This window comes from Schistocerca piceifrons, chromosome 8 (genome assembly GCF_021461385.2).
Source record: "Schistocerca piceifrons isolate TAMUIC-IGC-003096 chromosome 8, iqSchPice1.1, whole genome shotgun sequence".
Lineage (NCBI taxonomy): Eukaryota > Metazoa > Arthropoda > Insecta > Orthoptera > Acrididae > Schistocerca > Schistocerca piceifrons.
Genome location: NC_060145.1, coordinates 424,969,579 through 424,982,120, shown reverse-complemented (window position 1 = coordinate 424,982,120; position 12,542 = coordinate 424,969,579). Strand labels below are relative to the sequence as shown.

General features: G+C 39.5%; 1 protein-coding gene across 5 annotated transcripts in view; it reads right to left on the bottom strand.

Annotated features, from left to right (window-relative positions):
* The window catches only part of LOC124711167 (protein piccolo-like), a 305,632-nt gene that overhangs the window by 93,553 nt on the left and 199,537 nt on the right, over window positions 1-12,542 (bottom strand). For 3 of the 5 annotated variants that reach the window (XM_047241089.1, XM_047241087.1, XM_047241088.1), the window contains exon 9: window positions 11,958-12,116. The exons of the other annotated variants lie outside the window; for them this stretch is intronic. In XM_047241089.1, the coding sequence (XP_047097045.1) occupies window positions 11,958-12,116 (159 nt within the window). The remainder of the gene's footprint in view (window positions 1-11,957; window positions 12,117-12,542) is intronic. 5 annotated transcript variants of the gene reach the window in all.

Here is a 12,542-nt window from a genome sequence, read left to right as displayed (position 1 = left end):
TGCCCGAGGCAGGATTCAAACCTGCGACTGTTGCGGTCGTGTGGTTCCAGACTGTAGTGCCTAGAACCGCTCGGCCACCTCTGCCAAGCAAAGTGAAGTTCAAGTGTCTTGTGAAACTCTTTGGGATGTGAAAGAGAGACGGTTGTCGGAAGCCATACGGCCGTGAGAGTTTGAGAGAGACTAGTGAAATAACATGGGGAATACCACACTGAGGGTACTTAGGCAATGGCTTCAGGTTACGGACAATATTTCTGTGTCCACAACTTGCAAAATGAACTTTGGTGTGAGTGTGTTGTGTATATATATATAAAAACAAAGATGATGAGACTTACCTAACAAAAGCACTGGCAGGTCGATAGACACACAAACAAACACAAACATACGCACAAAATTCAAGCTTTCGCAACAAACAGTTGCTTCATCAGGAAAGAGGGAAGGAGAGGGAAAAACAAAAGGATGTGGGTTTTAAGGGAGAGGGTAAGGAGTCATTCCAATCCCGGGAGCGGAAAGACTTACCTTAGGGGGAAAAAAGGACAGGTATACACTCGCGCACACACACACACACACACACACATATCCATCCGCACATACACAGACACAAGCAGCCACCGTAAGATTATAACACTATTTCACAGATTTTGCAAAGGTGAATGTTATGTAGAATGGGATATGATTTTTTTGGCTTTTTTGTGTCAAAATTTATAGATCAACTTTTCTTCAGATAATGTCATTTTTGTATATATCTTACAAGAAAAGATGAAAGAAGATTAAAAATCACCAAATATCTTACAAGGATTTCTTTTCAGCCTTCTGTCAGTGGTACTATGTTACAAGGGCACCTGTTTTCACTGTCCAATAATGTTCACTTAACACAGGGTCACTTAGTACCCAACATTTCATGACAGCTTTCCAGTTATGGTTGGTTGATTGGTTGGTTGGGGGGAGAGACCAAACAGCGAGGTTATCGGTCTCATAGGAGTAGGGAGGGATGGGGAAGGATGTTGGCCGTGCCCTTTCAAAGGAACCATCCCGGCATTTGCCTCTAGCGATTTAGCGAAATCACGGAAAACCTAAATCAGGATGGCCGGACGCGGGATTGAACCGTCGTCCTTCCGAATGCAAGTCCAGTGTGCTAACCACTGCGCCACCTCGCTTGGTCTTTCCAGTTATGTTTGTACTTTGTGTTTTTAGACATTTTTAAAGTGTTATGGCTACTTCCACAGCTAAGTGTGAAGCCAGCTGTTACGTTTTTTTTAATGATGATCTAGATCCTTTATGACATCACTGAGCTCCCCTTACGTCATCTTGTGAATCAAAGCGGCTGTGTTTTGAGAGAAATCTGCGTTTTTCTAACAGCATGGTTTTTTATTTACAGAGGAGAAATGAATTGAAACATTACATCACACAGAATGAATTGCAGAGCATGTATTGGAAAAAATAACTCTTGCCTTTTTTCCATTAAGACATACATTATTGTTTACACTGGGAATCATAGAGAAATAACAAAAATTAGTATGGTTGGTGAGCCACGTTCAAGTCAAGCACACAGTGTTCCATTTATCCACACACTGAGGATACACAAACACACAGTACAGCAACTGAGTGTGGTCTAGTCCAGATTTCCTTCAATCTAAACACAAGTAAATGCCTTTTTTATGGGGAGACTAAATGAACTCCTCCCTGAAATAATTCCTACAAACTGAAGTCTATTATTTGATCACAATACTATTGATCACTTTATAAGAACAGCAGAATATGCACCCAATCACACAATGATACTGCGCTGTAAATACCACACTACTATCAGGCGGTGCTGTCAAATGTTTTGTGATACCTAATATTTAATGAAAAATGCGAAATTATAGGTAACGGATAAAGTTCAAAAAATAGAGCTACTATGGGAATTTCAACATTAGTTTCAAATTCAATGGTATCAAAATAACAAAATATAACACATTTCATTTCCACAAATATTTTATATTGAAAAGTGTAATGGGAGATTTTAATGTGCTAGTAGCACAAACACTGAAGAAAAATTTTACAGCAGGAAAATCTGGATACATACCAGAAACGACAATGACCATACCAAGAATAATTTGCCGACAACATGTTCGTTCTTACTTCCAAAGAAAAACAGAAAGTCTCAGCGAGCACCAAATGGGACTAAATATTCAGTTCTAAATGATTAATGGAAAATCTCAAATGATTAATGGAAAATCTCATATAAGATATGAAACAAATACTAACAAAGAGATAGAGGGGCTGGCCAGTACTTACCTCAGCTCAGTACAGCCGATAGATACACATAAAACAGCGGGGTCGGTTACCGCTGCAAAACCTGCCCCATGCATCCCCCCACAACCACCTACTCCAGCCCCGCTACTGGTAAAACATACACAATTCAAGGCAGGGCTACGTGTGAAACCACACATGTCATTTATCACCTGACATGCCTGCACTGCACAGCCTTTTACATCGGCATGACAACAACCAAACTGGCTGAGCGCATGAACGGACACAGACGAACTGTCCGCCTAGGAGATGCCCAATACCCAGTAGCGGAGCATGCCCTCCAGCATAATTCTAGGGACCTAGGAACCTGCTACACCGTATGTGCCATTTGGCTTCTCCCACCCAACACCAGTCCCTCTGAACTGCGGAGATGGGAACTTGCACTCCAACACATCCTTTCATCCCGCCATCCCCCTGGACTGAACCTACGTTAAACCACCTCACTCCCATTCACTCTTCAGTCTTCTCCTCTTTCCCTTTCCTCTTTAGCCATTCACGCATCTTTTCATCCTACATAGATACCTCTTTATTTCTGTATGCATCCTCTTTGGTTTGAAGCTGGCACAGTACTTACAGTAGAATATCTTTGGCTTCCCTCTGACAACCATGCCTCCATCCTTGCTACCCTCCCTGTTTACCTTTCCCTGTTGCTTCATAACCTGGGTTGTGAGTAACTGAATCCACTTTCCCTTCTTCCCTTTTTTTCCCCTCTCTCCTCCCTGATGAAGGAACAAAGTTCCGAAAGCTAGGAATGTAAATTTTCAGTTCTGTTTTATGTGTATCTATCGGCTGTACTGAGCTGAGGTAAGTACTGGCCAGCCCCTCTATCTCTTTGTTAGTATTTGTTAAATATTCAGTTCACCATATTTTATCAAACAATGAATTTTTATACATTGTGCCAGTCTGAAACAAAAGTGATCATAGAGTCTTATAAAGCAGAGTAAAAAAACAGATACAAAGCTAGAAATATGCAGACTTGTCAGGCAGGGAGTAAGAAACATGGATTTTGAGAATTTATTTAACTTCAGAGAGATAGACAAAGTTAAGCAGCAAATTTAGTACATTAGATGAAGGATATATAGACATAGATATTATTTGGGTCTAGACACTGCACATTGCCTACGGGGAACATCCATCCTAGCTGTTTCCAGTCCTGCTTATTTCGACACTGAGCCATACAGATGCGATGAAAGTGTATTGGGCAGCTTGTAAGGTGGTCATGAAAAACTAGATATCATAAAATGCGGATGATGTAAAATTGATAGCAGACATGGCTATGGATTGAAGACTGAAGAAAGATGGACATTTTAAAAAGCAACTATATCCTAAGTTCTTTGCTTTTAAGACAGAGGCAATTTGGAAGATCATCGTGAAGTTAGGAGAGCATCAAAGAAAGCAACTGTGGCAGCAAAGTCACTCCACTACTGTGGAGTCTGTGATAAACTCTAAACAACATATGGAAAGCGAAAAATCTACTGACTTGTAAAGCAGTGTCATACACAAACAACAGACACACAAAAAACTTCTGGCATAAACTATGAAGAAGGCATACTTAAATTTGCAATGAGAAGCTTCCACATGCTCTAATTCCAGTATCAAGACCCGTGGAGGGACCCATGCACCAATCACCAAGGATGAAGTTGCAGAGGCATTGCATGACATGCAAAATAAGGCAATGAGGCCAGACAATCTACCTGAAGATAAGTGAAAATCAAAGCACTAGGATTCAAATGAATGGCCGAAAGATTTCTTCAGCAAAATTATCGAAGGCGGAAGGATCTCCGCTGATTAAACATGTAGCACAACTGTACCCATTCGGAAGCAGAAGAGCAGCCCAGCTGAATGTAGGAACTATCACCAAATACATCGTCTACTAAATGAAGGTCTTTGAAGGCATCATCAATAAAAAGTTACAACAAATAAACAGTCTCACCACCAATCAATTGGAATTCATGAACGGCTATGTGCTAACAGATGCTACTCACACTGCTCACGTAGTTATTGAAAACCATGAAGGTACCTATACTTTACCTTTCTCCACCTCGAAAAGGCCCTCGATTGTGTGCCACATGAATTGATTTGTCTGGTCTTGTGAGGGCATGGAGCACATGAGGAGCTAGTAAGGTGGATCAGACTTCTCTACCATGTCCTGAAGAACTGGATAATAACAGCTGCTGAACTATCAGGTGACTTTCTTGTTTCTCTAAGAGTACATCAATGATCTGCTCTGTCACCTCTTCATCACAGTCGTAGTTATGGTCACAACAGATCTGCAGAAAACTGCACCCTCGGCACTACTGTAAGCTAATGATGTGCTGCTGACCTCTAAAGGTAAGACTGGCATGCAAGGTCAAGTCCAAACCTGACATGACCACTTTACAGAAGTAAAGTAGGTCTATGATTCAGCATTAAAAAAATGCAGAATCTGATGACCAAACGACTCTGATACCATCAGAATCAATAGTGTTAAACTCCCAACAAGAACTTTCCAGTACCTAAGTTCAACAAAATTGCTGTTGATGAAAATCTCAGTGCAGACCTCTTGATTGAAATCTCAGCACAGACCTCTCCAGCTGCCTGAGCAGCACTGAATCTTATTAGGTTCTGTGACTGACTTATCCTGTGACCAAATGATTCCAAACAGACAAGCCTAAAGTACACTGATCTGTAATAAGTATAATTGCACTGCATGGTACTGAACGCTGATCTTTAACAAAAGAATTGGAACAACAACTCGCTGGCAAGCTCAGGTGGACATCTGAATTAACAGTGTATGATCATGTAATAAAATAAGTTCATAATTTACATGTAGTGCCAATACTGGATAAAATGGGAGAAAGCCATCTATGACGATACGCACATGTTCTTAGAACAGATGCAACAACAGTGGCAAAGACTGTTTTTAGTTTAAGAGTACATGGTAAATGGACAGTAGGATGGAGTAGTCAGCGATGACTGCACGAACACCTCAAGATATCAGGCCTTTGCCCAGACCAGGCATGAGATCGGATAAAATGGCAACAGTGTCATGAACAGTATAAGAAGCTGCTGGTATGAAGAAAGCTAAAGAAATGGATATTTCAAAGGAAACAACGCAGTATTAAAAAGGCAGCAACAGTTTCAAGGAAATGACAATAACAATATATTTTTAGAATGTGCTGTATTAAATGATTATAATTTTTAAACCATTGAGAGGGTGTGAGAAGAAACATGGTTACTGTCTTGTAATTTTTTTCCTTTGTATTAATCAACTAGGATCTTAGAACTTCAAATCCTCCTCTTTGTTGTTTCCAATTTTTCCAGTACTACTCCATCTTCTCATCGTGTTGTCTTTTCCTATCTTCTGTCAAAGATGCTCCCTACTCTTTATTTCTTGTCTTGAAAGCACTCTAAATCTAGTACTATATTCTTAAAACAGTCTTTTTATATTATTTTAATGCTTTGACATTGTTTCTTGTTAGTTGTTTTCTTATCTCTGTAAGCAAGTTATTGTTGATTTCTTTATCCAGAAATACAGGAAGATTTGTTTCATTAGCCTTTTCATTCATTCAATATATGTGCAAAAGAGATTAATCTTCGTCCTGCCATTACTTCTGATATTTTACCTATTTTTCATAGATCTCCTTGTTAACAATCATTTTCCAACCAACTATTGTCTGCATTGCACCACAGCCATCTTGCAAGTTCCTCTGTTCTGCCCAGCTTATAATTCTGTCATTTACCATTAATAAACAATCAAATACACACACACACACACACACACACACACACACACACACACACATTCTGTTATTTTTCCTACCTATGCAAATCTTGTTGCAGACACTTGTCAAATCATATGCCCCTTTCGTTTTAATACCTATTACATCCACTACAACTATTTTAGTCCACTCTGTTATATGGTTTCTCCCCTGCAATGTACCTTAATTTCATTTGATTTTCTTCCAAGAATTAGTCACTGACTTTGGTTAAACAATTGAAAGTCCAGGATGAAAGAACAACAACATGGAAATGACAGGTTGCAACTCGTCACTTAGAGGAGACACAGAATCATAAACAGGCACAAAGAAAAAAAAACATTAGAGATATTTTCAGCTTTCAGACAAAGTCTTCCTCCTGAAGTAGAACTCAAACTTTCAAAATAACAACAGTTTACACTCATGGCCACTACCATTGGACACTAAGGCCCGACTGTAACAGCGTCTGACGTGCAGAAATTTAGCTGGGATGGTAGCAGAGATAAAGAGATGATGTGGTGTGGGGGAGGTGTTAGCCTAGTAGAGATAGACAGGAGGACAGGGACCAGCAGAGGTTATCTCCAGGGGAGTTACAGGAATGGAGGATTATCATAGGGAGAGTTCCCACCTGCACAGTTCAGTAAGGCTGGTGGTGGTAGTGGAAAGAATTCACATGGCACAGAATGTGAAGCAGTCATTAAAGTGAAGCACATCATGCTGAATGGCATGTTCAGTAACTGTGTGGTCCAGCTATCTCTTTGTCACAATTTAGTAGTGGATATTCATGTGGAAAGATAGGTTGTTAGTTTTCATGCCTACATAGAATGTGGCTCAGTGCTTAGCTAGGTTTGTAGATCACAGTGTTGATTTTAAGGTGGCCCTCCCTTTTGATGCCTGCGACAGGACTGCAGCACATGGGTAGTGGGAGGACATATGAGACATCTCTTGCATCTGGTCAATTGCAAGGATTCCTGGGTGGTGGTGTTTTATTAAACACCTATATTTTTTAGCTCATTGTTCTATGTTCTAGTGATCTCCTAGTTACTCATCACTCATTTTTCTGTTGGTAAGTTCTAAATTTTTTCTGTCACTTTAATAATTTGTACCTGGGATTCACACAATCACCTTTTTTAGTTGTCTCAATTTTTTCTCTAAAATTTTCTATTTTCTTTTGAAATGATGGCTCTGCAGGAGTCCTTTTTGTTTTAGATATGAGAAGTCATATTTTAACCTCATAGAGATAATGATCTGAATCAAATTCCCCATTTCTGGTCACTTTAACATCCATAATATCGTTTGAATTCCTTTTGAATGTGGTGATAAGATCCAGTTGAAATTCATTTAGATTTTGAGATATCCAGGCTTGGGCTTTTCTTGGCAATTATGTAGGGACACCAGTTTTTAACGGGGAAATGTTACACATACTGATCAATCTTTCGCCATTTCTGTTTCTTCTGAAATGTGCTGGATATTCTCCTACAATATTCTTAACTTTCTTTTCATTTCCCTTAGCACACTGACATCACTAAGGAGCATTTCAACACTTTTTAGGTATGGAGAGATTTCAGATCAAAAGGACTCCAAAACTGATTTACTTCCAGAAAATTTCTTCTGTTGTCTTCATTTATAAGCGCATGGCAATTCCTGCACTTTGTAGTATGAACCAGATGAAACCAAATCTTGGAGAGAATTACATTTCATCAATTGTTGTTGTGGTCTTCAGTCCTGAGACTGGTTTGATGCAGCTCTCCATGCTACTCTATCCTGTGCAAGCTTCTTCATCTCCCAGTACTTACTGCAACCTACGTCCTTCAGAATCTGCTTAGTGTATTTTTACCCTCCACGCTGCCCTTCAATGCTAAATTTGTGATCCCTTGATGCCTCAGGACATGTTCTACCAACCGATCCCTTCTTCTACTCAAGTTGTGCCACAAACTTCTCTTCTCCCCAATCCTATTCAATACCTTCTCATTAGTTACGTGATCTACCCACCTAATCTTCAACATTCTTCTGTAGCACCACATTTCGAAAGCTTCTATTCTCTTCTTGTCCAAACTATTTATTGTTCATGTTTCACTTCCATACATGGCTACACTCCATACAAATACTTTCAGAAACGACTTCCTGACACTTAAATCTATACTCGATGTTAACAAATTTCTCTTCTTCAGAAACGCTTTTCTTGCCATTGCCAGCCTACATTTTATATCCTCTCTACTTCAACCATCATCAGTTATTTTGCTCCCCAAATAGCAAAACTCCTTTACTACTTTAAGTGTCTCATTTCCTAATCTAATACCCTCAACATCACCCGATTTAATTCGACTACATTTCAGTATCCTCGTTTTGCTTTTGTTGATGTAAATCTTTTATTCTCCTTTCAAGACATTCCATTCGTCTGCTCTTCCAAGTCCTTTGCTGTCTCTGACAGAATTACAATGTCATCGGCGAACCTCAAAGTTTTTATTTCTTCTCCGTGGATTTTAATACCTACTCTGAATTTTTCTTTTGTTTCCTTTACCGCTTGCTCAATATACAGATTGAATAACATCGGGGAGAGGCTACAACCCTGTCTCACTCCCTTCCCAACCACTGCTTCCCTTTCCCTCGACTCTTGCAACTGCCATCTGCTTTCTGCACAAATTGTAAATAGCCTTTCGCTCCCTGTATTTTACCCCTGCCACCTTTAGAATTTGAAAGAGTATTCCAGTCAACATTGTCAAAAGGTTTCTCAAAGTCTACAAATGCTAGAAACGTAGGTTTGCCTTTCCTTAATCTTTCTTCTAAGATAAGTCGTAAGGTCAGTATTGCCTCACGTGTTCCAATATTTCTACGGAACCCAAACTGATCTTCGCCAAGGTTGGCTTCTACTAGTTTTTCCATTCGTCTGTAAAGAATTCGCGTTAGTATTTTGCAGCTGTGGCTTATTAAACTGATTGTTCAGTAATTTTCACATATGTCAACACCTGCTTTCTTTGGGATTGGAATTATTATATTCTTCTTGAAGTCTGAGGGTATTTCGCCTGTCTGATACATCTTGCTCACCAGATGGTAGAGTTTTGTCATGACTGGCTCTCCCGAGGCCATCAGTAGTTCTGATGGAATATTGTCTACTCCTGGGACCTTGTTTCGACTCAGGTCTTTCAGGGCTCTGTCAAACTCTTCACGCAGTATTGTATCTCCCATTTAGTCTCTTCCATTTCCAGAATATTGTCCTCAAGTACGTCACCCTTGTATAGACCCTCTATATACTCCTTCCACCTTTCTGCTTTCCCTTCTTTGCTTAGAGCTGGGTTTCCATCTGAGCTCTTGATATTCATACAAGTGGTTCTCTTTTCTGCAAAGGTCTCTCTAATTTTCCTGTACGCAGTATCTATCTTACCCCTAGTGAGATAACCCTCTACATCCTTACATTTGTCCTCTAGCCATCCCTGCTTAGCAATTTTGCACTTCCTGTCGATCTCATTTTTGAGACGTTTGTATTCCTTTTCGCCTGCTTCATTTACTGCATTTTTATATTTTTTCCTTTCATCAATTAAATTCAATATTTCTTCTGTTACCCAAGGATTTCTACTAGCCCTCGTCTTTTTACCTACTTGATCCTCTGCTGCCTTCACTACTTCATCCCTCAGAGCTACCCATTCTTCTTCTACTGTATTTCTTTCCCCCATTTGTGACAATTGTTCCCTTATGCTCTCCCTAAAACTCTGTACAGCCTCTGGTTTAATCAGTTTGTCCAGATTCCATCTCCTTAAATTCCCACCTTTTTGCAGTGTCTTCAGTTTTAATCTACAGTTCATAACCAACAGACTGTGGTCAGAGTCCACATCTGCCCCTGGAAATGTCTTACAATTTAATACCTGGTTCCTAAATCTCTGTCTTACCATTATATAATCTATCTGATACCTTCTAGTATCTCCAGGATTCTTCCATGTATACAACCTTCTTTTATGATTCTTGAACCAAGTGTTAGCTATGATTAAGTTATGCTCTGTGCAGAATTCTACCAGACGGCTTCCTCTTTCATTTCTTTCCCCCAATCCATATTCACCTACTATGTTTCCTTCTCTCCCTTTTCCTGCTCTCGAATTCCAGTCCCCCATGACTATTAAATTAAATTTTCGTCTCCCTTCACTACCTGAATAATTTCTTTTATCTCTTCATACATTTCATCAATTTCTTCATCATCTGCAGAGCTAGTTGGCATATAAACTTGTACTATTGTAGTAGGTGTGAGCTTCGTGTCTATCTTGGCCAAAATAATGCATTCACTATGCTGTTTGTAGTAGCTTACCTGCACTCATATTTTTTTTTATTCATTATTAAACCTACTCCTGCATTACCCATATTTGATTTTGTTCCTCCTGCCACCGAACTTCACTAATTCCCACTACATCTAACTTTAACCTATCCATTTCCCTTTTTAAGTTCTCTAACCTACCTGCCCGATTAAGGGATCTGACATTCCACGCTCCGATCCGCAGAACGCCAGTTTTCTTTCTCCTGATAACAATGTCCTCTTGAGTAGTCCCCACCCGGAGATCCGAATGAGGGACTATTTCCGGAATATTTTACCCAAGAGGACGCCATCATATAAATGTCATATGGTTTGTTGGCTGGTATATCCCAGGGAGTGGGTACAATTTCGTAATTGAAAGTGTGTTCTTCATCCGAACACAGGGGCCTCTTTCTTCGTTGATTGGGAGAGTTGTGTCGCGCGTGTGCGTGTGTGTGTGTGTGTGTGTGTGTGTGTGTGTGTGTGTTGTTTGAAGCTGATAAGAGAAGGGTGATGGTGAAATCCTGTGCCAACAAATAGCCTACTCCTTTTGAACAGCACCGCTATTCTTGCCATTCCGGGGGAAAAAAAGCTTTACCAGCTATGCACAGTCTTTCTTCTCAATAGCCATTGCATTTCATACAGGAAACTTTTACCTTACAACCATTTACACCAACAGTCACTTCACAAAAGAAATCAAGAAGCATTGCCAACTGATAAACAGCATACTGTAGTTGAAACAAAATACATTTCACAATCTGAATGCTTACAGTGCCATATATTCGCCTTGTGGCAGAAAGTGGAACTATTAATACTCTGCAAGCTCAATAGTTAATGAACATACCCACAATGTTTCAGGGCGCTGCTATGTATGCACCTCACACTGAGGCCCTCTGAGGACCATCAATTTATAACAATTTATAACCACTTGGTACTAAACCCAAATAAATGCCACAGAAATTATGCGCAATTTCAAAATATGTGATGATATAATATGCAGGATTTCGATACAATAAACAATTCTGTGGTGTTTTCAGCCAGAGGTCATGCCATCAAAGTTAGGTGAGCAGACAGCACCACAAATATTTGAATTAAGCACAACTAGGGCCTGGGGTATTAGCTAGCATGCAGATGGTAAAATACCCGAAAGTCAGGCCTATATACTGTGATAGGAACGTATTCACAATCTGGCTCCTTACCCTCAGACAGCCAAGTTGCATTAGCCTTTAGTAACACAGCATGTAACAGTAATTTCAGTAATCTTATAACTTCAAGGAATATATCACTAAACTAAAGAACACTGGACAGTAACTTTTTGGGCATCCAATCAAAATGAAACTTTCATTTTTGTGCTTCTAACAGTCTACATCAGGCAGTATGAACAGCGGTTTTTGTCTGTGCCTGTTATTTGGACTTTGCCCAGGTTGTGAAGGATGGTTGGTATCAAATCTCTATGTACAGATGTTAGCAGTCCGTTAAACCATAAAATATAACAGTCTAACACTATGAGATATGTATCACATAACTCCAAAGGACGCAAACAGATTTCACAAAGACATAACTGTTATTCTCTTTTTATACTTTCCAATGACATTATTAATGTGTTTCCATTACAGATATGAAAAGAAATTCTCATAATGTAATCTCCCCACCTCCTTAGTTCCAGTTGGTAATCCTGTCACACCCTGTGATGGTAGTGCTTTAACGTTGTCGGGCAGCTTTCGCGTGCAACGTTGACAGCAGTTGAAATCATTGGAGGTGTAGCCACAGTAGTGGCACAGTGCCAGCATTCCATCCACATATTTGGGCTCCTTCACAAACAATGATTTTTAAGAAATAGAGAGATATGTTCCATATTTAGTGATAACAAGAGATGTCAATGAGCTTAGCTAAAGTATTTATCTAAAGTAAATGAAAATGTTGCAATCAGAAGGTAAATTGTTTTGAACACATATCAGTAAAACAAATGTACTGACATTTACATATCAAGTACTGAAAATTAATCAATCATGCAAGTTTTCTCACAACACCTAAAATGTTATAAACATTATCTAATGAAGCTGTGTGAAACATTTTTATAGATGCTCTGACAACTACCATGTGTGATTAATATTGTTCTTATCCTACGTGTCTGATCTGCAGCTTTCCTGGCATGAAAAATGCTGAACAGATGATGTAATATCTATTTCATATCTGAAATAGTTGTGATCTTCAGTCTGAAGACTGATTTGGTGCAG